The 27,792-nt window shown below is 32.6% G+C and overlaps 1 protein-coding gene and 2 long non-coding RNA genes across 4 annotated transcripts; 2 read left to right on the top strand and 1 right to left on the bottom strand.

Moving 5' to 3' along the window:
* Positions 1-111: 111 nt before the first annotated feature.
* LOC149491076 (uncharacterized) lies at positions 112-5,593 on the bottom strand. The gene is made up of 4 exons (XR_016317103.1): positions 5,326-5,593; positions 4,881-4,942; positions 527-600; positions 112-179 (listed from the first exon to the last, which is right to left on the bottom strand). It is a non-coding gene; the product is annotated as an uncharacterized LOC149491076 (long non-coding RNA).
* Positions 5,594-11,251: 5,658 nt separating this feature from the next.
* Positions 11,252-21,619, top strand: LOC149491075 (uncharacterized). Its single transcript, XR_016317054.1, has 7 exons — positions 11,252-11,561; positions 11,712-11,879; positions 15,516-15,632; positions 20,937-21,018; positions 21,143-21,200; positions 21,297-21,401; positions 21,478-21,619. It is a non-coding gene; the product is annotated as an uncharacterized LOC149491075 (long non-coding RNA).
* Positions 21,620-22,502: 883 nt separating this feature from the next.
* LOC149491074 (uncharacterized) lies at positions 22,503-27,518 on the top strand. 2 transcript variants are annotated; one of them, XM_089706587.1, is made up of 3 exons: positions 22,503-22,538; positions 26,683-26,908; positions 27,088-27,518. In XM_089706587.1, exons 1-3 carry the CDS (start codon positions 22,518-22,520, stop codon positions 27,207-27,209), a joined length of 369 nt encoding a protein of 122 aa, XP_089562713.1. In that variant the 5' UTR covers positions 22,503-22,517; the 3' UTR covers positions 27,210-27,518. The 2 variants fall into 2 exon arrangements, with proteins under 2 accessions (XP_089562713.1, XP_089562786.1); XM_089706660.1 differs by lacking the exon at positions 22,503-22,538 and adding an exon at positions 23,510-23,663.
* The last annotated feature ends 274 nt before the right edge of the window (positions 27,519-27,792 follow it).

The following is a 27,792-nucleotide window of genomic DNA, read 5'->3' as shown; positions in this document are numbered from 1 at the left end:
TTCCTGATGAATGTGGGGCGGTATGGAGGATGTGTTTAGTTCACATTTTCACATTCTAGCGCGCGCTGTTTATTTTCAAGTAGTTTGGTGTACCTAAATATATCTAAATGTGTTGGTATTGGATTTGGTATAGAAGTAATTTAGACTTCCTTTGTGCAAGTAGGCGTCGCTCAGTAGATCTGGGGATGTGAGAAAAAATATATTTTCAAAATAACTATCAATTGTTATTGAAAAAAAATATACTTCAATGTATTAGTATAGCGTTAGTTTTGTTACTAAATTATTATAAATAGGTACTGTTATTTATATTAATAGCTGTTAGGAATATAAAATAAATAACTAATAAAACGTTAGATAATTTTAAAAGTAAGTAAATAATTTTTGTATCTACTTGTATGTTTTAATGGATGTGTCAAAACTAAAAGCTTTCAACATAAACTGAAAGCTATAAAGCTAACTAAAAGACGACTTAAATATTGGATGTAGTTTTTAGAATAGAATTATAACTTACATCTGATTACATTACCATTTTATATCTGGAGTCTGGATCTTTTTTAACAGTTTTCCTTTTGATTCGTCATCTTGATTTGGGTTGTTAATCTGAAACATAATATAAGTATATTTAGGTGAAACGAATAGAAGAATCGTTTTAAATTATTAAAATAATTACGACGAATATATATTATATATAACAATGGTCATTAAATACACACATTATAGCATATATTATATCTTCCCTATTAATAACAATATATCTATAGCTGTTTATCTATGAAAAATAAATATAAGTACGGATTGTTTATGTCTTTATAGTTTATATCCTACAACGTTCTACGTAAATATGCTTTTATTGTTTGTCACATTTATGATTTTCACACTAGAAGAAATCGCGTAATAGTCGTACTTCAAACGACAGTAATTGGATTAAATAATACGGTTATTTGCCTTGTTTGATGTAATTTTACTTGTCACTAACGTTGGCGATACGACATAGAAATTAGCTTTGACTATTGTGTAGGATATAATTTCTGTTTTCAAAGGGAATACGAACAATGTAGCCTTTCATATTGTTGACCTGTGAAACCTCACTATCTAGCAATATTAGCGCTATCTAGTAACATTGTTCCTTTCGATCGAATACAAAACACACCCTCAATTTATTTCTTACATTATGTACCTATCCCTGCCTGTATAACTATAACCTACTACAGTATTATATCATTTGTATATATAACTTACGAAATTAAACACTAATGTGTACATACATTAATTATGCGCACTTCCCACTTTCTACCATCCTTACCATGATGTATCGCTGTTCATATTGATACATTGTTAACATTAAATGCAGTGATTAGTCGTAATATATGGCATTGTTCCGTTACATTATAATGTCTTTAATAAACCGATACTAATGAATGTCTTTGAAACAGAGACACATATCTTAATGGTCTTACGTTTTATATTTTTACTAGCTTTCCACCCGCGGCATCGCCCGCGCAGTCAAAGAAAAACCCGCATATTTCCCGTTCCCGTGGGATTTCCGGGATAAAACCTATCCTATCTCCCGAGGTAAAAATTAGCCTATGTCCTTTCTCAGGTATCAAAATATCTCTATACCAAATTTCATGCAAATTGGTTCAGTAGTTAAGGCGTGATTGAGTAACAGACAGACAGAGTTACTTTCGCATTTATAATATTAGTATGGATTGTCCGCGAAATATGTAAGTACCTACCTGGAAGTACCTATTCGTTAGAATTTTAAATATTATTGTATTTTATTATATTTTTCAAAATCAACGAAGTATCACAAGTACTTTGTTTTGATATGTAGTATAATTTCTTATATGTACTAGGTTTTCAGAGATCCTTTCAAAACGGACAAATAGTTTTCTCAAAATTATTAACTGCAAATTGTATTGTACCATTCATAATAATTGTATGTGCACCTTACACAAGATTACAAGATAAATTAGTTACTTGTATAACTATAGAATGTTACTTCTAACCCAGTAAAATAATGTATCTTGAAGAAGGAAGATTTAGTAACTAAATCTTCCTTCTTAAATTTAAAAAACTAAATTTTAGTTCAATATATTAAGGTGCATTGGGGTAAATCCACGACGCGACGGAGTAAATACATATTTGTTAAATTATTAATACGTAACTAGTGATTGATTAAGCAAATATGTATGTTAATATTATCAAACCTATATATCGCCATGCCATTCCTTCACGATCCTTACGATAAAGCGATGCTCTAAAGTGGTATTCACAATTTTCCGAAATTTTCCCACATCCGAAAGTGTCCGAAATTCAATGCACTACATATTAATATGTTGTATCTAATCTGGAAAAAGTAAATAAAAACATATAGGTACACAGCATTTGCTCAAAAATAATTGAGAACCGTCTAAAAAGCCTTCAAACTTTCAAGTGCAGTGTTTCATATCAAAGGCGCTTCTAAAAAAGTCTAGCCGAACGAATAACAATTCTGAACGTGCACGTAGCACCTGTATATCTAATTATGCTATGTAAATCCGTTCCCACAGGTTCGGACCGACGTAATTGTAACCAATTTCCGAACCATTTTATTACCATGCATCCATGCAACTATTAAATCGTTATCTTGGGCCTTTAAATCGCTTCGCTCTTGTGTCTTGTACGCATTAAGTTTTTATTACCTTTCGGTAATAAAAACTTAATGCGTACTTACGGCCAGGGGTCATTAACATAGGTTAAACAAATATATTATTTATTTTAGTGTACTTTCGATTTGGAGTGAAAACTGAGAAGCTTTTATATTAGCTATGCAATGTTAAATATGTATCCGTCTGTCTTTTGAATTTTATCATAATTGCTGAATGAATTTGGGTAATTTTAGAAAGATGTAACTATCAACAAGAACATAGGTCATGAAACACATTAGAAAAATTAAGTGCAATAGTTTTTTCTGAAGAAGACGTCATCTATCCCTACTATGATCCCCACCCTACATCTATTTAAGTAGAGGTGCATCAAAAAATACTATAGTCAAATATTACATATCCATGAGTGTAATGTAAGCATTACTAATTACTATATTATATGTATAGGTGATGGAAGCTAACAAAGGAAGCAATTTTATAATCTGAACACTTTTTAATCACAAAATGAGTGAACACAAAGGAACTCTAAATATCAAACGGCTAGATAATTTTGTTCTAATATCAGTACTTTTTATACATAGATATACTAGTTATAAATCTAAGGTGTTTTTAGTGGCTTATATTTTAATCAGTTGTTTTGGAATCCGTTTTTTTTTGTAATATATTTGTTTGCTTCGGTAGTTAAAATAGTTTAATATACTCTTTCAACTAGTTTAATTTTAATGGTTATACTCTTTTTATAGTGTCATTTTTAGTATTTTTGTAATTTTATCAATAAATGTTTTAAATAATATGAATGAAATGAAAACTATGAATCAACACATTGTAATATTATTTACCAACGAAATGATGTGTTGCGTGATGCAGAAAGTGAAATATTTGCATGACGGAAAAAACAAACGTATTAGGTAATTGTTTTTGTTGATGAAAACGTAAATATTCAAATTATTTAATTATTTGTCTAGAAAAAGTATTTTTTATAAAAATGTATTAGATAATACTAATGTATAAGAGGAAGAGGAAGAAGACTCGTCTTGAGAGGAAGAATAGTTAGTACTTAGTATCTAATATTTTAAAATTTTAATTTTTTCTACCATATATTTGTACAGGTAACCATATATTCCATATTATATTTTTTGTAATAAAGACCCAATTTATTTTTCTCTAGGTATACCCATAATTAATAACAACAACCGAAAGTAGGTTAACCACAATAATAAATAAAGCCACAAATTTTCCAAGTGATGAGGTAATTTTTGGTTGATTTAATAAATCACTTTCCCGCGTTATTTCCCCGTTTTCATTTTCACTAATTTCACTGGCCGAGTAAGTTGAGGAAACCGGCGCGCACGCAAGCTCTGACACCTCTAGCGCTATGACGTCACACATAACTATTGCTAATATACATATTATATTAATTGAGATATAAAATCAAATCAAATATAGTTTTTAATAAAGAAGGTTGGTAAAGTGTTTTATATAGACTTCCATAATAGAACAAAATTAAAGTATCCAACATTAAAAAATATCTATACCTACGTCATATACACTTACAAGTGTGCTAAAATCAAAATCGAGCTTCAATTATTCTAACTACGTTATAGAAATATCAAAATATTTGCACGTACTTCGATTGGAATAGATTTGTTAAATCTACATTAAAAAATAAAAATCTAAAGACTTTTATAAAAAAAAAAAAAACTAGTCCTAACCATTTGATCGCAGCTTACGTATTATAATTTATAGCCATATAATATGTAAGTATCGTACAGTATTTCATCATAGAATTTATAATCAAATTTATAATACTCACGGGCAAACATCATGAGACGTAATACAATGAATATTGTTTTCATAACAGCAGACACCTATCTGCTGTACCTACGTAGACGCGTAGAGATTAACGAGGGGTCTGCAATCTGTATTGACAAAATAGACAGACACAGGTCACAGAGCATGGTGATTCATTCGGAGTTTCGAATTAATTTGTCGGACAACAGACAGCTGACAAAGCTGATTTATTTAATTAATATAATATACCGAAAGGTAAATAATAAACGGAAATTTTACAGTTCAGTACCAACGGTAAAATTTTTACAGTACTGTCTTATGTCTATTTTTATGTGTTCCGGTTGCAAAAGTATATTTATATTTATGTAGATATAAATATTTATATTATTATAATAATAGTAATAACTGGCAGATAACGATCAACGATATTATTTTAATCACCTGTGTTGGTCTGTGAATACATCCCGGGAGAAATGCAGAATCGTGGCAGTCCCAACAGCAATCTGAAAGCATTATGAGATGAGACAATAAATAAATAAATACATTAATTAAATTATTATTATACAGAACGCGAAGAGCTTTTAGCGGTTGATCCGTAAAATTTGGCTTATAGACTACTCGTGTATTAGTTTAAATAACAATAAAGTACAGTATGCTTTAAAAAAATATTATTTTAACGTTTTTACTAAGTACAACGAGCAAATCTACAAGCCAGCATATTGGCTCTTTGTTTTGGTCATCGGTAAGCATGTGCCCAAGGTATTTACATTGCTTGACCCTTTCTATATTTATACCATGAAGACTTATAGAGCAAATACATAATGCAAATGCAAATTAAGCATGCTCATTGCTCACCAATGCCCCTACATACATCAAACATACTTACATTTATTTACATTGTATTGTAGAGTGCCTCTCAAGTTTTTGCCAGTTCTGACATGGCAGGTGCAGTTGAAGTCGGCAACATTATAATATCATCAGTATAAATGAATAAGCTGCTTGGCTTCATGGAGGAGCTCGGGTGGTTTCAGTTTTAGTTGGTTTCCCCCACCTCCCTCTCTCACGCAAAATAGGCGCTTGTCGTCGAGTTGCGGAGAAATGTCCGTATTATTATTATTATAACTGATGAATTAGCTCCAACCATGGCTGAAATTATAAAGTCATTTATTAGCTTTTGTGTATTATAACGTACTCACATAGGTATATAGCAAAACTACGAAGAACATCGTTTAGGAGGAACATTAGACCAATTTAAACCGTGATTCTAGTACATAAACTTGCCTAAATAATATGTTAAAAATAAAAGTTGATCACAGACGAATAAAAGCATAAAAAATATCTTTTACTATATATTTGTAAGTATCTTCCTAATGCCATTAGTCAATACTACCTCAAATAACTGAACCCACTCAATATTTCACATAAATAATATTACCAGGATTATAAGAAACATGAACGTATTAGGAAAACAAATAAATTATAAGGCTCCTCTCATTGATAGTGAGCGGGCAGGAGGAAGAAGCATCAATCTAATGTAATGCTAAAGCCCACCGGTCCACTCTATAGTTTTTTACTCTTTCTGATTATTAGGCCACATTAAAATGTCAGACAGCGATGTTCAAAGTGTGAGAATTATGGTAATATTTTTTTGGGTTGGTTTTGCGATGAAATATTTTTTTGAGATAATAACAAATAATATAGAGTTCAGTAAATTGTTATATTTGATAAGGAAATATGATAATGTTTAATAGGCTCTCTCTTAAAACAACTTTTTAAGAAATTCTTAGATAACAAATAAAAATTATTGATGTGAGCTGTGAAAATATAAATTCTGCATGCATTTTAATATTTTAAAAACCAATATGATTTATGTAGTAGGTTTTAGATGTATGTTTTTTGGGCATTCTGGGTGTAAACTGTACACTACAAAAAAATAATAATTAAATATGGTAATATTAGGATGCTTACATAATATTGTAGGTATCGAAATACCAAAAATCAATTCCTGAAGCATTCCTTCGTTACGTTAAAATAAATTCGTGTAAATTCGTGTTTGAAATACAGAAAAAAAAACATACGTCTCAATTACAAAAGTTTGAGAAGCGCTGTGTATAAGAAGTGGTCTCCTTAAGATTTATTATATACAAGGAAGAAAGGGTCGACGTGTAGCGGGATGTATTAGAAAGTTGGCTTATCTTACCATTTTTTGTATTACGGTAAATCGGCTCTGGATATACCTTAAGAGATGGGAACTCATTAGATACATTAAAATTTGAATTATTTTATTTTTGTGAACATAGTAAAATATAATAAAAATTGCTTTCGAAAAGGATTTTTACATTACAATTGGACATAATATGACTTTATTTAATTTCTTTGATTTGAAGTTGATTTGTACATAATTTATTTTATTAAAAAGTTTAAGTTTACATTACGTTGCTGTATTTGTCTTTTTATTAGTTTCATATTACTTATTTCAGCGACTGCATGTTACTACAAATGTAAACCATGAAGTATATTGGTTGACCCCGCACAGGTTTTTCCTAGTGGGTTAACCAGGGATTTACAATTTATGAGTTAGTAAAAAATTGTGAAAACAAAATAAATAAATTTGATTTGAATATTATGTATCTAAATATGCATACATTTCACTAAAATGTATGCAAATGGAATCCTAAAGCTTTGATTGTTGTGGTCAACCGATGCATAAGCGGATTTATAGACTAACAATGTTTGGCTAATTATAACATGTTTGTTAGGTATTGTTGCAATAGGTAAGTACTTTAATTAATTTGTTTTTCAGATCTATATGCTTCTGAACTTATGACATCATATAAGATTGATAATATATTAAGTTAATTTAAAAAGTTTTTTATAAATAATTCCCGATAACTCGGAATTAGTTTTTGAAGTATAAAACCAAACAATTTTTATTATATTGTTATAAATTGGAGTTTATCTGAATTTCTACACAATTTGGATGATTAACAAAAATTTATTTTAACTAATATTTATTTAACTCTTTGTCTATAACCTCAAGCTTTTTGGGATGCTATGTAGCCCATTTGCCTCAACCTACATAATAATATTTCTATTTAACCTAATCAAAGGTGTCCCGTAATATCCAGCAGTACATTTTAGCAGTTATAAAAAATACATAAATAGTTTTTTTATAGTAGGTAATAAAGATATGTAACCGTTCGAGTGATTCCTTTGTTTTAGTGATTTTTTATTTTCACAGACGTAAATCTATATGTAATCGTTCGCATTAATATCGATTTTATATAATTTAAATAGATAACAAAAGAAAATAAATTCGATTATTAATAATCGGTATTTTTGTACTGTCAATTTAAAATCATTTTGGTAGAAGGTAAATCGAGACAGAGAAGTCTAGGCAAGACAAGACAGTTTCAAGATCGTCAATAATAGGTTTCATTAATATTAACTACGATTGAGGCTCTATGGATACATCCATTATTTAATAAAAGGTCACTTTAATGATTTTTAAAGTTACTTTTTTTAAATTAAGTATGAACAATTTTACTTTACATTTATTATTATTTTGTATTATATTTTTTGGTTATAGTTTTTGTATTTACGTCTTAAACGTACAACTATTAAATACTCAATTAAACTCTGATGTTGAATATATCAAGAACTTTTGCAATAAATCTTTGAAGCAAGAAAATAAACAACAAAGCGTTAACGAAATACAATAGGTATTTACCTGTTTAATTTGCCGATACTCCACCTAAACAATCAAAATATTTATGTATTATTTATATTTGATTTTTATTTTAATATAAGTGTAAGAAGAGATTACTCTTCTAACACTTATATTTTACTCGGTATGTTAAAAATTTATACAAGTAGAAGACAAAGACGTTCTAATAATGTCCATTATAATTTAAATATGTATGTCTCTACATTGCACTGCACTAGAACTCCATTTTGTGAACATTTCACACCAAACAATACAATATGTTATGTTAATTATTAATTTTTAATACATAATCTTAATTCATGTGAAATTATTAAGAATCTTATTGATCTTTATACACAGTTCATTGGCATATAATTTTTTTTATTATTAATTAAAAAATAAAAATAAAAATCCATATAAGTACCGATTTTTTCAAGTATAGTGTTTAACCACGTTATTTTTATTAATTAAAAAAATAAAAAATAAAGAACACATTACATGACTTGTAGAATTCCCAAGGAATTCATTGTGTCTCATGTTTTCTTTGGCTTGGACTTCACAGGGTATTTATTACTAAAATACCCTGGAAATCCAGAGCAATGGAACTAGTTCTGCAGCTCCTTATATACCCTCCGAGGGGCGCACATTTCCAAACGATCCTGTATGCTATTGTACCACTACATACAGAAGGCATTACACAGTCGCAGTGCATTCCTGCACATGGCGGGAATTCAAATTTCCCAAAATGTCAATGATTTTCTCTTTTACAGCCAACTAAAAAGGTTTTACCATCATTTTTATAAAACAATATCATAAACATTGTATTACAATAGACACAAGACGTTCGTTATACGTTTTTGTTTTAATGAATCGTTTATTTGAAATCCGCACCCAAATCAGTTGAGTGCTTTATTAATTAGTATTTGTAACTCTAAAATTTACTAAATAATTTGAGCATGTAATAATATTTCTTGTTTTAATGACTATATTTAACATACAAATAATCTCGTTTTTGGTATCCTAAATATTAAAAGGTTCGTGTTATGATTTTTCCCAGGTAAAGAGCGGAATGCACATGCGCCATAGACTTGTAATAACACCATGCACTAGGTTCGATAGAGGTAATGCACGGGGTCCCAAAATAGACCCTAGACTTGCGCAGTAATGGAATTTTAGCTGAATCTGATTGATTTATGCAACAGAAGTCATTTAGATAGCCATCGGAACACGCGTGTGAATTAATTATTCCTTGATGGCTAATTCTCATACATCCTGCTAGACTTTTCGATTTAGTGACATGTGCGGTTATGTGTGGTGAAGTGTATAAGTAAGAACCTTGCGTATTTGACAAGTTTAGGTCTTTTCGGATATAAAATTTTGGACATATGTGAGCAGTGGTCATCCATGTTACGTTATTGATCTATGTGATGTGTTGTGTGCCTAAAGCTCGAGACGCCGGCCGGCCCTAACAACAACTTCTTTTTAATTACAAACAAAGCAACAAGTTGAGCGAGTGGCGCCCTCTTGAAGATTTCTAAGAATTGCAGTGGATAATATTGCATATAATGTTGCAGTTTTTCAGCTTTAGTACTAATATAACAGATGGCGGTAACGTTTTTTTGGATTATGAAACGTTTGCATTGTCGTTAAGGCAGAAATTCGCATCCAGATTTCTATTCGACTTTTTTCTTCGCTTCACGTTCGTTGTAATCGTGGAAACCTACGACGGAGCGACGCATACATATACATGTGAGCCGAGGATCGATCCGGAATCAATACTAAATCGCATCCTGTCTGAAAAGCCGAAGTCGGTCTGTTTTCGGTGGAGCTTCCTTTCTAAGTTCACAATTTATCGCTCAATGTAAGGAACTTGTTGCAAAAAAAGTAACCCATAGACAATTCAATAACGTGCTGGTAAAAAATCTATTTTGGTCGCTGAGAGGGAGCCATATCTAGGGTCGCACCTACTGCGCATGTCATAACTGTGAACAAAGAGACTTACACACAACTTAAATTATATTCTACTCATAACGGCGCGGTGAAGCAAAGAACTGGTTAGTATTTATCATAGTATAAAACAAAGTCGCTTTCTCTGTCCCTATGTCCATATGTATGCTTAAATCTTTAAAACTACGCAACGGATTTTGATGCGTTTTTTTAATGGATAGAGTGATTCAAGAGGAAGGTTTTAGTATATTAGTTTTCACACAAAGCGGGCAGAGCTGCGGGCGGAAAGCTAGTTGAAAATAGAACACATTGCTAATAAAACTTTGTATTTTTGGATTGTCTGAATAATTTGATTGTTTTCACTTATTATAAGAAACGTTTAATATTGATCTTGAATTTGAAAACGTTGTTCAACATTGCTTGTGAAACTAGATTTTCTTGGAATTGAAATTGAAAATCCATAGCCGGGGTTCGCGCATTGCATTGCGCATACCGGTGCAATGCCATGCGCGGGGATCATCGGATGATCTTTGATCTGTAAATAATATGTAGGTACGATAGTTGTAAACTAATTTAAAGAAATAAAGCAGTAATAAAAAAAAAGTTAAAACAAAATAACAAAATACTAAACGCGTTAAATTCCTCATTCAGATAATATTTAGTGAGATTCATCTTAATTGAAGAAAAGCAGTGTTGTACACAGTACAACGTATGTATTTTTTAAAGGTTTTGAAGTGTAATCAACTGTTAAATGTATGAATGCTTAGTTTAAAAAAAAATATACCGGTCGAATTGATATCCTCCTCCTTTTTTGAAGTCGGTTAAAAAGTAGATGGCGTTGAGTGGAGTGTGAATGTATATTTTTGTCTTTTTTATATACCGGTTTATATAATATTTGCTTCATAAAATTATTATGATGATGTTTTATAAAGATTTCTTTGTTGTAAAGAATGGGTGCGAGAATGAAATGACAAAATGTTTTGTTACGTATATAGCTTTTGGATATTTTACTATATATAAAATTTGCTAGTATTTTTTTTAATGTACGGTAACAAACTTGTACCTATGTACATTGACAAAAAAATGTGTAATAATCCTATTTTTTGTCAATTTAATACATACAAAGGCACCATTAGGAATCGTAGGTGTAAAATCAATTCAGGTAACAAGCCACGCCCAGTGCCCGGATAAGGCCGGATTTCTAGAACCTTCCCAGGCTTTCTGCGCATGTCTTTATTGACCTGTGGTCTGCAATGCGGCAATGTACATGCGCAGATGTTGCTAGCTCATGCAGCAAATGGCAGATGCGTTCTGCGTTTCACACGAGCAACATTTGCTCCCCGGTTTTTATCCAAATCTTCCTAATATACTGATCTATTTTATGACTCGGTTTTTTAATAAATGTGTCCTGTTTCAACCAGCAATTGGAAAATCGGGCTACGTGTCTCCATAAGAAGACGTCCGACCAGGTAAGGCTGAATTTTATTTGTTATATTATTTATATGTTATATAATTGATTGGTTTTATAGAAAATCATTATAATTAATATGTAAATTGTATATATAATTAGTGTAGTTTAATAAAATTCGTTTTATTATATAATTTTGTATTGATTCTAGATTTTAGTGACCTTTCCACTGCGCATGTGCGAGCGTTTGGGCGAGGCTGTTCTACTGCGCAACTGCTTCAAGGAGGCAAAGGAATATTGAACATTGGGCGTCCAGGGCTCTTCCCTTGCTACTTCGACTAGCACCAGTAGCTCGGGACTCCTCTGTGATATTCGCAGGGTACATATTATCTTACTACTTTTATGTGTTGTGATACCATTTAATTTTACCCGGTCTACGTTGCTACAATTCTGTTTGGATGCAATTCTGACATTTAAGTATACGAAATATGTTGTACTTTTTCTTCGTCTTTGTACTTTAACTTTTTTTACAGCAAGACAAACAGAATTTATACTTCGCTGACCTCTCCCTTTTTAACTGTAGTGTAATTTATTTCATTTAATAATTAAGAACAATTTATTTGAATCAGTAGTAGATACAAAATAAAAATCCTATTTATATATGTATGATCAAACACGAGTTTTATTTTAGTTGAATTTTACAAGCTTAGAGATCAAGCAATTAATTTTATAGTTTAAGTATATGTTTTATTGTAATTTAATTTGAAATAGAAAACATTTTTGATGTTGCTTTTCAAAAATGTTTAATTCAATACTTTCGACTTGTCACCTCATGGGCCAAAAACAAATAAGATACTATCTTTAACTTATAAACACTAATTAGCATTCCAATGGTATATAAATAAAAAATTAATCCAATAGTATATAATAGTGTATAGTATATTATATTATATAGTACTATTTAATAATAATTTGTTGAATATTTATAAAAGGAAAGGCCCATGAAAATGAGTAGTTTCCCCGTGGTAAAAGTAGCTGCTACTTTTACCAATAAAATTATTCTTCTTTTTACCACGGGAAAACTATAGATTGTAGACTTGGAGAGATATAATATACTACATCCAACAAACTATATCCAACTTCAAAAAACATGCTTACTATAAAATTGCTCCGATGTAATATAGCTTAAAGACAAACAAACATACCTACTTTTGCATTTATCTCTTTATAATTAGGATTGTTAAGCAAAGAAATGCAATACCTAATATTCATAAGATCAATACATAAGAATCAGTAGTTACATTAGGTACACATCCAATTAAGGGCCGATTTTTCAATGCTTGGATTAAACTTATTCGTCGAATAATGTATAAAACTACCATTTTAAAAACATAATCTAAATGCCGTTAATATTATCGTGTAATACTTTATTGGACGGATAAGTTTTATCCAAGCATTGAAAAATCGGCCCTAAAACATAAAAATTTAATCTATACGCACATTTCAAATTTTCAACAAAATGTTGTCAATATTTTAAACAATGGAATAAATCTTATAAGAAACAAAACTGGTCACTGGAGAAACATTATACAAAACATATGGATACATACAAAAGATTAAGAATAGACTGACAATTTTTATTCTTAATATCTATAGGTATAGGTAATAATATTGTTAGATGTAACTTTTGATTTAATATTTTTGTGGATGAATAGTTGTCAATATAGCTGTCACTGTCACCTGTCAGAACATGCTTAGCTGTCGCATACTATAAATTGCCGCTTTCCTTTGACTCGGCGCGCAATCGTACGGATCGTGCCTAGGGGCTCGGACGTTGTTTATACGACGTTTCACCCAACTACCTTCACTTTGCTAATAGTCGTTGACTTGCTGCGATTTGTTAATCAATTAGGTAGCTGTGTAGAATCGCAGTACATTCTTATTACATTTCAAACTAATATTTAACCCAGTCTCGCGTGTAATTTCTATCATCAGAAGTGGGATAGAATTCAAGCCCACTATTTTTAAATGTGTTTATGTTTACGTAGTTTTGTAACTGGCATTTGTGTTTTTTTTTCGTGCGTTGTGTAAAGTAAAAGTTTGTTACGTGGATTATTGTAACGGGAATGTAGTCCATCGAAGAAATTGTGTGTGCTATCTGGGCTGCGGTCCAGTGTTTGTAATAAAAACCTCTCAGTTCACAGGTAAATTAGATTCAGGGATGCGAGGGCCCTACGAAGTAGTGAACATCCTGCCTAGTGGTCGATACGAGTTGAAACTCGTTGTGGTGACTACGGAAAGAAGACTTAAGCCGCGGCACAGCATAATATGGTGCCCTGGCGTGGCGAGTGGTGTCCCGAAGCATGTGCCGAATTTTTTTGACGATGAGTGTTATTGGCTCGTAGTGATTCAAATCGCTAGTTGAACCCTGGCGTTGAGGTATTGTCTAGTCGCTGACGTATCGTAGTGATGTATTTCACTAGTCGTACGAGCGTAGATATACCGTCAAGTCGCCGTCTGTATGTCCGTAGTGAGTTGTCTCGCTAGTCGGATTTGAGCGTTGAGGTATTGTCTAGTCGCTGACGTATCGTAGTGATGTATTTCACTAGTCGTACGAGCGTAGATATACCGTCAAGTCGCCGTCTGTATGTCCGTAGTGAGTTGACTCGCTAGTCGGATTTGAGCGTTGAGGTATTGTCTAGTCGCTGTTTTACTAACGAGTGCGTAGAAAAGTATGGTCAGTGTGGCCGAGGCAGTGTGTTTTTGAAAACCCGAGATGAACTACCGTTGTATTGTAATACGAAAAAAGGCGTACGAGGACGTACGTTTGTCAGTATGGCCGTGTTAGATGTAACTTTTGATTTAATATTTTTGTGGATGAATAGTTGTCAATATAGCTGTCACTGTCACCTGTCAGAACATGCTTAGCTGTCGCATACTATAAATTGCCGCTTTCCTTTGACTCGGCGCGCAATCGTACGGATCGTGCCTAGGGGCTCGGACGTTGTTTATACGACGTTTCACCCAACTACCTTCACTTTGCTAATAGTCGTTGACTTGCTGCGATTTGTTAATCAATTAGGTAGCTGTGTAGAATCGCAGTACATTTTAATTACATTTCAAACTAATATTTAACCCAGTCTCGCGTGTAATTTCTATCAATATTATATCAACGGTATACCTCCATACCAGCATAATATTATAAATGCTTTTTTACATAACAAATAATAATTAATTGACAATTGAAACGTATTTAACACAATAATGATTCAGATCGTTTAAACATCAACTAGTTCGATAGCCGATAAAATATTTACAAACACAAATAAAAAGTAGGTAACTCGAAACCGATGCCATATAGCCCCCTATCTATGGGACGTAAAATTTAATTTTATCTCATAATCCGGTTTGAAATATTATGTAATGTAATCTCCCGACTAATGATCTCCGTCAGGGCGAGGGGCTCTAGGGCTAATTAATTGGAATAGTTGAAAAGATGGGAAGTCATAATTTAAAAAAAACGCTATTTATTTATCAAAACGAGCACATGTTGTCGGCTGTGTCAATACTATCAAGATAAATACATAACTAGTTATTTTAATGTTCATAATAATTTCTGGAATTAAAGTGACAGCAATAATTTACTGTTCAAGTATAGTTTGGACGCTCTTAGTTAGAAAATTACTTATATAGTTTTGACTTGGAAAGCTTTGGTTTTATGTTGTTACTTTTACATTAATGCTTAATTAAAGGTAACAAAAAATACGAATGTTTGATCAATAAAGATGACTGCTGATGAATGCTGTGAAAAGAGTTCCACTTTTTAGATATTCAACTACCCTCTTTTAACTTGAGATTAAGGTTAAACCACCCTAAATCCTGCGCACACGCATATCTATCTTTTACCATATATTATATTTTTTATTAAATCTCATTTAGACAAGAAAGATTTATCTTACCCTTTGCGTAGTACCTACCTATTCAGTCGTTATAATATAATATTATGGTTACTCAGTTTACCGTGGTGAGTGCGTCCCGTCTGCGAGTCCCCTCACCCTTCAGCGAGTGAGAGGCCACCCCTGCTTCGTGCTACGGGGCATCGGATGCTACTAGGAAAAAGAAGACAGTTAAGGTAAGTGATACTTTTTTCAATTAGTTTATATTAATCGTATGTACGTAACACAGTAATGTTATTGTAATGTTTTATACTTTAAATATTTGAGCAAAGTTTTTTTGCATTCGGTACTAAATAATTTTTTTCAAAAAGCTTGCAGCGAAATTGAGATTTCTTTATTTAGAGATAAAAAGAGTCAGACATAGCGTAAATTTAAAATGCCTTTTCGCCGTAGCGAAGTTTAATTTTTTCGTTTTCGATTTTATACTCAGTTTTATTAAAAATCTTTCAAGTTGATTTAAAATTAATTATTTTATAGCAGCTGTAATCCGTTTCTTTGCGCGGTGTCGAAGCAAATTCACATGGGAATGAGTTGTTTCACTGCGGTGAAAAGCAGCATTTTATTAATTCTCTAGCCGCCGTCTAACTTCAGACACAAGAATCATACCTTAAAATCATTCACATCTACACACTTTCGCATTTATAATAATTGTTAGAGTCGGGCCAATGAAATTCATGTATTACATATTATCTCAATGGTATTTTATTCAACATCTGTAAAACAATGCTTTTTCCTTCTATCAATTCAGAAGTATTTCATGATCTAGTGGTAGATTTTTTAAAGCATAGATACATGAAATTTGTTGTTATTAAGTGTTATAATTTCGTTTAATAGGTATTATACTTGTTTGTGTTATTTGAGAGCCGGGGAAGGTTTATTCTGCTGTCATAAACTAATCCTAATATGATTCAAACGTACATAATTTGTATATAAATTGGGCACAATAATATGTTTCGGTTAATTTCGGTTTAGAGTATGGAGCAGGATAAAATAACCTAAATAATTAACTATTTAACAATAAATAAGAGTACACTTGATTTAATTTTATTGTTAAAGTTAATTGTGTGTTTAGAAAAAAAAACTTTTCTTTAAAATGAATTGCCTATCCATATAAATGTATGAATGTAGAAGTTATTAAAGAGCCATTTTTTTCTTAGAAGAAAATCCACCCAGAAGAAATTAGGCCATTAGGAAATTGCCGTGGGTCCTCTCTTTGAACGGATAAGTACAGATATTGGATATTTTAAGTGTAATGTGATATATCGTTCATTTATTTCATTATCAGACTATTAATGTTCACGTTTGATTTAAAAAATGTACAAACATACAAATATTATTTGTATCAGTTTGAGGAATATCCCTCTTATATTACAGTTCTTTGAATAAATAAAACGATTTATCTTAAACCTTTAATAAAACTATCTGAAAAAAAATTGTTTTTTTTTGTGTTTGATAGATTTGAATAGATTTGCATATAATAGAATATTAATACGCTGATAATGAAGTAAATCATATCGTTATTTGGTAATTTTATTGGATACATTTGCCAATATAATTATCGGATAATGTAAATATACACCTTACAAGCATCTCTATCCCCATTGCCATTTTAATCCATTATAATGTAATACTAATAATATTTTGTTGAACTCAATTAACCTCTGATATAAACAATAATTAGATATGTAGGTATATAAGTATCGTATTAGATATGAGAAAACTGCAATGCAAATGTATTTTTATCAACGCGACTGTATTATGCGAATGTATTCGTTTTACGGAATTTGTCGTTTTGAATAATATAATATTCAGTTTAAATTTACTTGTTTCTAATGTTCACTTAATTGGTAAAACTCGATTTTAAATAAGTAAATATAATACAATTTATTCTATTGACATTAAATAATAATTTATTGCAATTAATGTGATATTTATTTGCGTATTTTCTAGTAAATCGATAATACATATTACGTTAATAATATCAAAAGTTGACATGAAAAAATACTTATCGGATTTCGGATTAAACATATTATAAATGTATCAAATGTTTCTATAAATAGCTTTTCAAAGTGATTTTTCATACAAATATTTATTAGATTCTTGGTATTTAATTTCATCAACAACAACAATTACTTAAGCACTAAGCACATAGTTTTGTATGTCGATTTTCAATCAACACGCACACAGGTGAAAGCAATGGTGTACTTATATAACTATATATAGGTATATAGAGCAATTGAATTTCATAAAAAATGTTAATTGTTAAGTTGTTACAAAACTTTTCAAGGAAATTTGTAAAGTTTTTAGAAACTAGATAGTGTCTCCTTTTTTACAATATGCATTGCATTTTTACTTCTAAAGATTTATTTTATTAATAGACTGTCTAATTAGGAGGTATGAGATGAGTATGTAGCTTTACCACTAAAAAGCTCTCCGCGTCGCTCTTAATTTAATAGCAAATAAGTATAACAATAAAATAAATTCAACCAATTTCAATTTAAACTAACTAAAAACTTCAAAACAAACCAAACAAAAAACACCCTACATAAAGCTAATTTTGCACTGCGGAAGTCATCTGAAACAATTTCGTTAATTTTACGAAACTTGCAGACGAATTTCTATCGCCTTGCGTAGAGAAACGCGTGCTACCAATGACCTTAGTTCAAGTCGAATGCCTTGTCACGGTTCAAGTAAAAAGATAGCGAGTAAAGTCATCATTAACTCCTTGTTATGGCAATATTTTATATTAGTTCAAAACGAAACTTTCCGTTTTTAAAACAAGAGTAGATGATGTTTCAAAAAATTAAAAAAAATCTTAAATCGCTAGATGTTTTATACATATTAAATGTAGTTAGACTTTTTGTGGTACAATAAAATTGTACTTTTTTCATTATAAGTACTAAGTAGCCGCTTGGCCCGGCATCGTCCGGATGAGCCTTTGAAGCTAGTTTTCAAAAAATTATAGGTGTTTTTAACCCTTTCATCCTTTACAAAATTATGAAAAGAAAAATTAACCGAATTGGCCAAGCCCTGCACCAGTTTTGCGCTTTGCCACGCATTTTTTTTATATCTACATTTTTATCTTGATGTAATAAAACTTTTCAGAAGAAATTAGTACAAATAAATTAAAAGTAGTTATAGTACTTCTGCACAGACCGCCATACATTCAATAAACTTACATACTTCAATTCAGTAGACAGAGAATTCCTCATGGTACCCAAAAGGAATTTCTCTCCCTAGTTATTTACTATTTATATGTGGGTTTTTTTGCACCAAAATTTTTCAAATTAATAAGAGCACATCCATTCATGCATTAAAGACTGGCGATATTTCACGGAATATACTATAAATATCCTGCGGTATTCTGGAACGTTCCGTTGTGTGGATGAAGTTTTCTGGGAAGTATTTCACATAATTTAAATATCCTGCAGTATTCTGGAATGTTCCGTGGGTGTATGAAGTTTTCTGTAAAGTATTTCACAGAACCTAACCATCCTGCTGTATTCTGGAACGTTCCGTGGTGTGGATGAAGTTTTCTGGAAAGTATTTCACAGAATTTAAACATCCTGCGGTATTCTGGAACGTTCAATGGCGTGGATGAAGCTTTTTGTGAAGTATTTCATGGAACCTAACATCCTGCGGTATTCTGGAATGTTCCATGGCGTGGATGTAGTTTTCTGTGAAGTATTTTACAGAATCTTAACATCCTGCTGTATTCTGGAATGTTCCATGATGTGGATGTAGTTTTCTGTGAAATAATTTACAGAATCTTAACATCCTGCGGTATTCTGGAATGTTCCATGGCGTGGATGTAGTTTTCTGTGGAGTATTTTACAGAATCTAAACATCCTCTTACATTCTGGAATGTTCCATGGCATGGATGAAGCTTTCTGTGAAGTATTTCGTGGAACCTAACATTCTGCGGTATGCTGGAATGTTCCATGGCGTGGATGTAGTTTTCTGTGAACTATTTTGCAGAATCTTAACATCCTGCGGTATTCTGGAACGTTCCATGGCGTGGATGAAACTTTCTGTGAAATATTTCATGGATTCTAACATCCTGCGGTATTCTGGAATGTTCCATGGCGTGGATGTAGTTTTCTGTGAAGTACTTATCAGAATCTTAACATCCTGCGGTATTTTGGAACGTTCCATTGCGTGGGTGAAGTTTTTCTGTGAAATATTTCTTGGAATCTAAACATCCTCTTGTATTCTGGAACGTTCCATGGCGTGGATGAAGCTTTCTGTGAAATATTTCATGGAATATAACATCCTGCGGTATTCTGGAATGTTCCATGGCGTGGATGTAGTTTTCTGTGAAGTACTTATCAGAATCTTAACATCCTGCGGTATTTTGGAACGTTCCATTGCGTGGATGATGTTTTTATGTGAAGTATTTCACGGAATTTTTTTTTTTTTTTTTTTTTTATGTTATGGGAAGGCAAACGAGCGGACGCACTGCCTGGTGGTAAGCAGGTTGCGTCGCCCATAAACCATAACAGAAGTTATGGTTGTTGCCTACCAGGATTAAGGGATTTGGAAGGAATTATGGAGAAAGGGGCGAGGATGGGAGGGATTAAGGATAGGGGAGGAGAGGATGGGTAGGGGATAGGAAGGGATGTGGGCCTCCGGACCCCTCAATCTAAACATCCTCTTGTATTGTGGAACGTTCCGTGGTGTAAGTAAAGTTTTGCTGTTAAGTATTTCATGGAACGTAACATCCTGCGGTATTCTGGAACGTTCCATGGCGTGGATGAAGTTTTCTGTAAAGTATTTCATGGAATCTAAACATCCACTTGTATTTTGGAACGTTTCGTAGTATGGGTGAAATTTTGCTGTGAAGTATTTCACGGAATTCAAATATCCTGCGGTATTCTGGAACGTTCCGTGATATGTGAAGTTTAGCTGTGAAATATCACAGTCTAAAATGTTTTGATGGTCGTTTCAAAGCCGATTTCGGTGTTATTTGTAGTTTATTTTAAATACACCATTACAAATTTTATCTCGCTTTTGCTTTGCAGTTTAATCACTTTTTTAAATTTTTAACATTTCTAGCGAAAGAGAAACATTTTTTTTATAAATTCATTACGCAAACTTTTAAAATTGGCTTTATTTTGCGAAGTTTTCATCTACTCTTGTTATTTGCAAATAATATATGAATAATAATAATGAGTCAACCAATAAGAGTCCTAAATGAATGTTTGAATTACCTGAACGAGCCCTTAGGTATATGATTTTTTAATTATCATAAAAGTCTCGTTTAAGAAAGCAAAACATTCTTGGGCGTTATCTGATTTCTCAAACGTTAACTTTTGTGTCAAATTGCATTAGTAAAAATGCTACGTTATGTTTGAGACATCAATTTTAGTTGTAAAGGTTCTGGCGAAGTTTTCTGCGAATATTATGATTATAATGGATTATTCCTAAAATTTATTTACTTGTACCAATTTGATATGGCATGCTAAATATACGTGTTGCAGTGTACGATTCCTAAGTTACCGCATGACGACGCTGTTCAAAATAAGGTGCAAGATCCGGACTTTTAAGAACCAATGCAATGGGGTAAATTTGAGATCTTGTAAGTCATCAAAAATATTAGACTCAAACGAATACACGTGTTATATGTTTGAGCGGGTTGTTTAATCGTAATTAACATAATGTAATTAATTCTTTTCTATGCGTACAGATAAAATATATAAACATGTCGATGAAAAAGGAAGTTATGAAAGCCATCCAGAACATCCGTAAGTTTTTATGTGCTTACGTTTAATTTGTAAAATTATTATAAAATATTAATTCATAGTAGATAAAGTAAATCATCATCGTTTTAAACATTTTAGGGAAAAGACTCACGTGGAAGATCAACCTTGCGAAGTACACACGCAGCAAATTCACGCGTAAAGGCAAAGCCGTCTCCAAATTGTTGCCAAAAAAGAAAGATACGCGTAAGCCTGAATTTTTTACAATTTCTATTTCAAATTTAAAAGATATACATTTATTACAAACATCTCAAATTTGCAGACAATTATACAAGGATGGACTAAGCTTTAAGTGACTGAAACAAGCGCACAAAACACAATAATATATAAGCTTTAAATAAAACCCCATTTCTATCTCTATCTTTGGGTACTACTTTTTCGATACGTTTCTTAAAAACTTCTTCTGTACTCCTATATACTTCATTACGAAGCATTTTAATCACAAAGAGTTGTGCATTCTTTGTTGAAACGACGAGAAACCAAAGCTGGGTGGCAAATAACGAAGACATAGATTGAAACAAGCACTCAATGTGGATGGTCTGTGTTTGGGTCTAATTACAGGTAATTTTAATATAACACCTATGTTGAGCTAGATGAGTATGGAGTAAGAAAAGTCACTAAGTTTTGTTTTCTATTGCTACGCGCTACTTACGGATGTTAAAATTTGTGCAATATAAAAACTTACATAAAATCATCTTAATAATTGAAGATAATTTGTCGTGAATTTTTTAAAAAATGATTTCAGCTCAAAACAGTGTACACTTCCTGAAATCCTGTAACTATATTGTTAATGTTATTTTTGTTATTAAAAAAATAAACGATTTCTTAACACAATTTCAAGACTTAGTGACGTTTCTTCGTGTATAAGAATGTATAATAAGAACTGCGAATGTTTAAAATAAAGTTATTATCTCTGTATTATTTGTGTATAAAGCGAAAGGCGATATAAATGCTATCAAAGTATTAACAAGAATCTAATCAGGCATTGCTTAGATATTCTTTTAGCTATAGGTTCACCGGCGGGCTTGAAGTTATGAGGGAACATGGTACGTTTGTTGAAGTTATCTTATACTTATAGTAGTAGGAATATTATATTTATAGTATTAGGAAAGACCGATCCGGTCATGATTGTTTCACGCATGAAAATTATTTGTTCATTTTTTAGCTTAGACCCCTAAAATGGATTTTCTATGCATCTCCTTCAATCACCTTTATTTGCAAGTTTTTTTAATATTATTAAAAACCGAGTTCTCTGGATTTTAATATATGTTTTCTACACAGGTACAAAACACGACTACGAAAATGATTAACTTCTACACGAAGGTAAGTAACTATTAATTTGTAGTTAAATTATAAACATAGGGGAAAAAAGCGTTGCAAACGTAACCATAAAATCAACGCACAAAAAATATTTTTGGTTCTCATAATATTCTCTTTTTAAAATAAAATTGAATTTCAACATAACGTATGACAAAGCAAATACTCTTATTTTCGTAAAAAACGCACCTATATCATCAAATTCTTTCTAAAAACCTTACGTAAACCTTTCAATGAAAAATTGTTTTATACTTATTAGATTACACCTTAAATGGAATGGTTTCAAAAGTGAGAGTGTTTATCATGAGATGGATTCAGATCACACTAGCATGTCGTTTTGTTTCCGTACAGATTGCAATGCGTGAACGCTTTTCAGATGATAATGTTTTTATGATTATCTACAAATGCATCATTTGCACACAAAGGAAATTAATTTTCATACATCATGTTAACGGCTGTCTTCACAATGGTACTTAGCATAATGTTTCCTTTCTTACTCAACTATTGTAAAATGTTCTTTTTGCTCATACTGTCGTCTGCGATGTCGCTTTCAATAACAATTGTTTTAATATCGAATGCTCTCCAACGAGGGATGCCACAATGCCACATTTATATTGTTTCTTTATTACGTTCATGCAATTTAGGTTCGGTCGTCTATTTTTGTCTACAACACATTCTCTTTATTTGATCACACATTTTTACTTTTTTCCATTTCTTTTATTTTTTCTTAGTTATGTGATATGAACCTATATCGAATATCAATTTGGCACTAACGAACAGAAATTCTAGTGAATAGTGTCAAACAAGTGTCAACGTATCGCAAAATATCCGACAATGAACCTATTATTCGAGCGTTTAGATTGTCTTTTGAACGGCATTTTTGATATTAACGATGTTTTAATCGAACATTTCTGATACGGAATTTTGAGTTTTTTGCATTCATTATAAGATAGATTTTTGTGTATTGCCATGGATAGGCGCAGATAAGATTGCCGACGAGAAGCACTCTCGCGAAACGCGAGCACGTTGCAATATAAAAGGAAGTAATGTTAAAATTTATTTATCACACTCTGTCTAACAGTACTACCGTTTGGTCTTGTTCCGCTCCTCATCATGTCCAGCAAATACCTGGTGAGTGAGCTTCCACGTTTACTGACTTGCATGCGTGATCTGCTTTGCGTATTCATAAACATTGTGTTTTTTCAGCCACTTCATGTTTTCTTGTGCCTTATTTTTTTATTGTTGGTTTCGATAGTTACAGTGATTATGAATTTTTAATCCTTATATACCCTTGATAAATAAAGTATTTGATGTAGATATCTATTGTCTTCATAATTTTCATGAGGCAACAGTTGAATTTAAATGTCATTTCAATTAGATATTTAGTGTTCTGAGTGTAAAAAATATGAAGTGAAATTAAAGTGGACGAGTTAAAGTGAATTTAAATTTCTTCAGGTTTTTTCATATAAATAAAATTACTTACAACTCACTAGTAAGTAGTAAGTGATTTTTTGCATAAACTTTGAATAGTTATTTTCTTCGATACGATGTATATCATATATTATATCAATCTGTATAGATTATTTAATTATTTTTATTCGTGTATATTATTTTATTGGCTTATAAAACTTTGCAAAATACAAAGCTAATTAGATTGTATCCGAATGCGAATTGTTACATAAAAAAATTTACATTTATACAGTTCACTTGTTCAGAGTGATAAATTCTGATACTAATTTTTACAGATAATATTTTATTGTAAGCGTTTCCACATTATCCGATCGAGTGTCGGACGACCGATCCGATATCGAGATAAGTAAAATATATGCGCCTTTCACATGGTACGATCCGATATCCGATTTCAGAATCTTTGTCTAATTGTTTCCTGCTTTTATTAATATTGTAGTATTTCTACATTTTTAATGCATTCGAAGATATATATACATGATAACTATACCTAGATGATAATATATGGGTGCGTTTATTTTTTTACTAATACCGAATATAATTTAGGGATTATCGGAATTATTTTATTGATATTGAATGTTAGATAAATTAATTTAAACTTTATCATTCGACTAGGATTCCAACTTTTGAACCGTCAATAAATAAACTGTCCATAGATAAATTTTCAAAAAGAAAAAGTCATACTGAACAATGTGTTCTGTTAAAAATTCCGACGTATCTTGAAATCATCTTTTCCAATATCTATATTCAGTATTAACAACAATAAGAGATATAAAAACGTGTATAAGTCAATGGTTTTAACATTTACACTAGTATGCACTTTGTTGGTACGTACATACGTCACTTAACTAATAATAATTTGATGCATCTAGTATACGTATGTGACCTCCTTGGCACAGTGCTTAACGAGCTAGCGTAGTTCCTAAGGGTTCTGAATTCAATTCTGGGTAGGGACAAAAAATGTTTCGGTCTGGTAGACATTAGGCTGATCACCTACTTACCCAAAAAGCTTATATAAGGTTTTAAGGATATACATAAAGAAAATCGATTAGTGAAACCGATGTATATGTCATTTGCCCCATGGGGTATGGGGCAAATCGAATACAGTTCCATTAGAACTTATAGTGACGGTTCGGAAGCTAGGTGCAGGTGCGAGTGCGGGTCGCACAGCCCCCCTAGTCAAGTGGCTTTCTGTTAGCGTAGCGTTCAATAGAATAGACTACGAATGTATGAGATTGACGTAAGCTGTAGATAACGTTTATCTACAGCTTACGTCAATCTCATACATTCGTAGTCTATTCTATTGAACGCTACGCTAACAGAAAGCCACTTGACTAGGGGGGCTTGTCCCTTAACGTCCCACTAATACATATCTAAAAATTGTTTTCTGCGCATCCGATCGTACGATGTTCCGAGCCTCCAATAAGTTTGAATCGTACTGTATACATCGATTGATATTCCTACATCAACTTCACGGAACTTCACTAGTACATGTACATTCAACAATCGAGATATAAGACCGGAAGCAAATTCACTGAACGGCTGATTGTTATTACAAAACTCATCTAGCTATGAAAATAAAGCAAAGGAACGAAGTGAGAGGCAAAACATAGTTTTTTCCTTTAATAGAAAGTGCTTGGAACTTATCGAGGAAGTATTGTGTAATTGGGTTTTGTGTGACAATCGTTTATCTCGTGTGTTTATAGTTTTTGCACGGGAATTATTTAAAAGAAATGTACTTATAAAAATTATTTTTATTTAAATTTCTTTTGATTTCTTAATCTAAATATACTTTTATTACAATTTTTTTTTAATTTTAGAAATAGTGACAAAACAGTAGGTACTTATAATACATAATAGGTCAAAATAATATTAGATATGTATCTGTCACGGCTAAAGGTAGGTGAGAACATAAACTTAAGATTAGCCGGCTAAACTTAGGTTTATTTTCGACGAGGTGTTAATGTTAGTTTGTTCTATCTTTAGCCGGCTAAACTTAAGTGTAACCGCAGGCCCGTGGCTAAAAATGTCGGGGTGGGTAGATTTGGTTAGCGCCGGGCCGGTGGAGGGCTTGAGGGGCCCGCACAGTGCCAGAAAACACTCGCCCTGTTCCTTACATGTATTATAGTAACCAAATCTACCCACCCCGACTCAGGGCAGAAAGCTGGTGGCTAGGTTAGGTTAGGTTAGAACTCTTAAGACCCGCACGAGCCGAGCGAGCGCAGCGAGCGTGCTGCGGCAGCAGCCGGCGAAGTGCCAGAAAACACTCGCCCTGTTCCTTACATGTATTATAGTAACCAAATCTACCCACCCCGACATTTTTAGCCACGGGCCTGCGGTTACACTTAAGTTTAGCCGGCTAAAGATAGAACAAACTAACATTAACACCTCGTCGAAAATAAACCTAAGTTTAGCCGGCTAATCTTAAGTTTATGTTCTCACCTACCTTTAGCCGTAACATATCTATTTAAAAAAATATATAATAAAACAACATCTTCAAACAAAAGACTTCAACGGCGTTAACATAATCGGGCTTTTGTTATAAAACTATGAAGCATATAAATTAACATTGTTTTTGTCAGACTTGTGATTTTATTAAATAAAAATAAAAATCACCCGTTACAACTTGCCTATCCCACTCCTTCAACCTTGAGAGCAAAACACCAATAACCTCTCCTTTCAGTTGCTGCTATCCTGCATGGCCGCGATGACGACGCTGATCCTGGCGGGCGGCGGCGGCGGCCACAAGAAGGTCATCATCCACGTGCCGCTCTTCGTGAAGCACCATCACCACAAGCATACTATCGTCAAGCACATCCACCACAAGCACGGGGGCGGCGGTGACGATCACTATGAAGTGCTTGGCTACACCTACGGCCAGCCCAAGGCTGCGCCACATTTTGGAGGAGGTAAGGCAACGTAGTTGCACGATGGAAACTATTGATGGTAACCTCTTTGGTTACGTTTTGTATGACAAAATCAATCGTATCAGTTAAACAAAGTTCACCAATTAAAGTGAACAAACGCAATGATCGTTTCAAATGATCATATATTTATTAACCCTATAACACTATTTTATTACCCCCAGGTCACGGATGGCACGCAGCCGAAGAAAGTCACGGCCACGATAGTCCAGTGAGTTTCGAAGGTGGCGACCACGGGGGCTACGCCCTGACCTCCGGTGATGAGTACAGCGAACACGGATATTAATACACCAAAGAATAACCAGTTCCATCAAGGAACCTCACGAGATACCTCAAAATATCCAATGACACCGACTTAATATCTACATACCAAAATCCAGATGAGCTGCTCTGAACCCTAATCTATGTCGATGAACAGTTTCTGAATTCACACGCCTAATGCATAATCAGATGAATCTCACTAAAGTCAACATCCAATCATGATATCGGATTTGTAAACGAATGAATTCCCAAAATCAAATAAATTGCTTTGCATCGTAATGCATCTGACGGAATTCAACTCACTAATTGGCGTTAATGACTGGATCCACATCCTCCGATTTAGAAAATGTTTCCATAAATCGCTACGAATTTCAGCAAATCTGAAAAAATATAGACGTTGATAGATTTCAATGTCATCAAACTACACACCCTAAAAGACGCGCTCAGTGTGCGCGTTTGAATCTTTCTAAATTCTGTTGGGTGTTGTCCAGTATATCCGAATGAATCCCACGAAATCCACATGGACGTGGTACTGATTGCTGATTTAAATTCGGCTAAATCATACCATCACATACATCGTCAAGTGCTCCACGGTTACCATAGCCGTT

Source organism: Colias philodice, chromosome 1 (assembly GCF_061535455.1).
Source record: "Colias philodice isolate Cphi_HAF_F1 chromosome 1, ilColPhil1 Martin Lab GWU primary, whole genome shotgun sequence".
Classification (NCBI taxonomy): Eukaryota; Metazoa; Arthropoda; class Insecta; order Lepidoptera; family Pieridae; genus Colias; species Colias philodice.
This window is presented reverse-complemented; position numbering and strand designations above follow the sequence as displayed.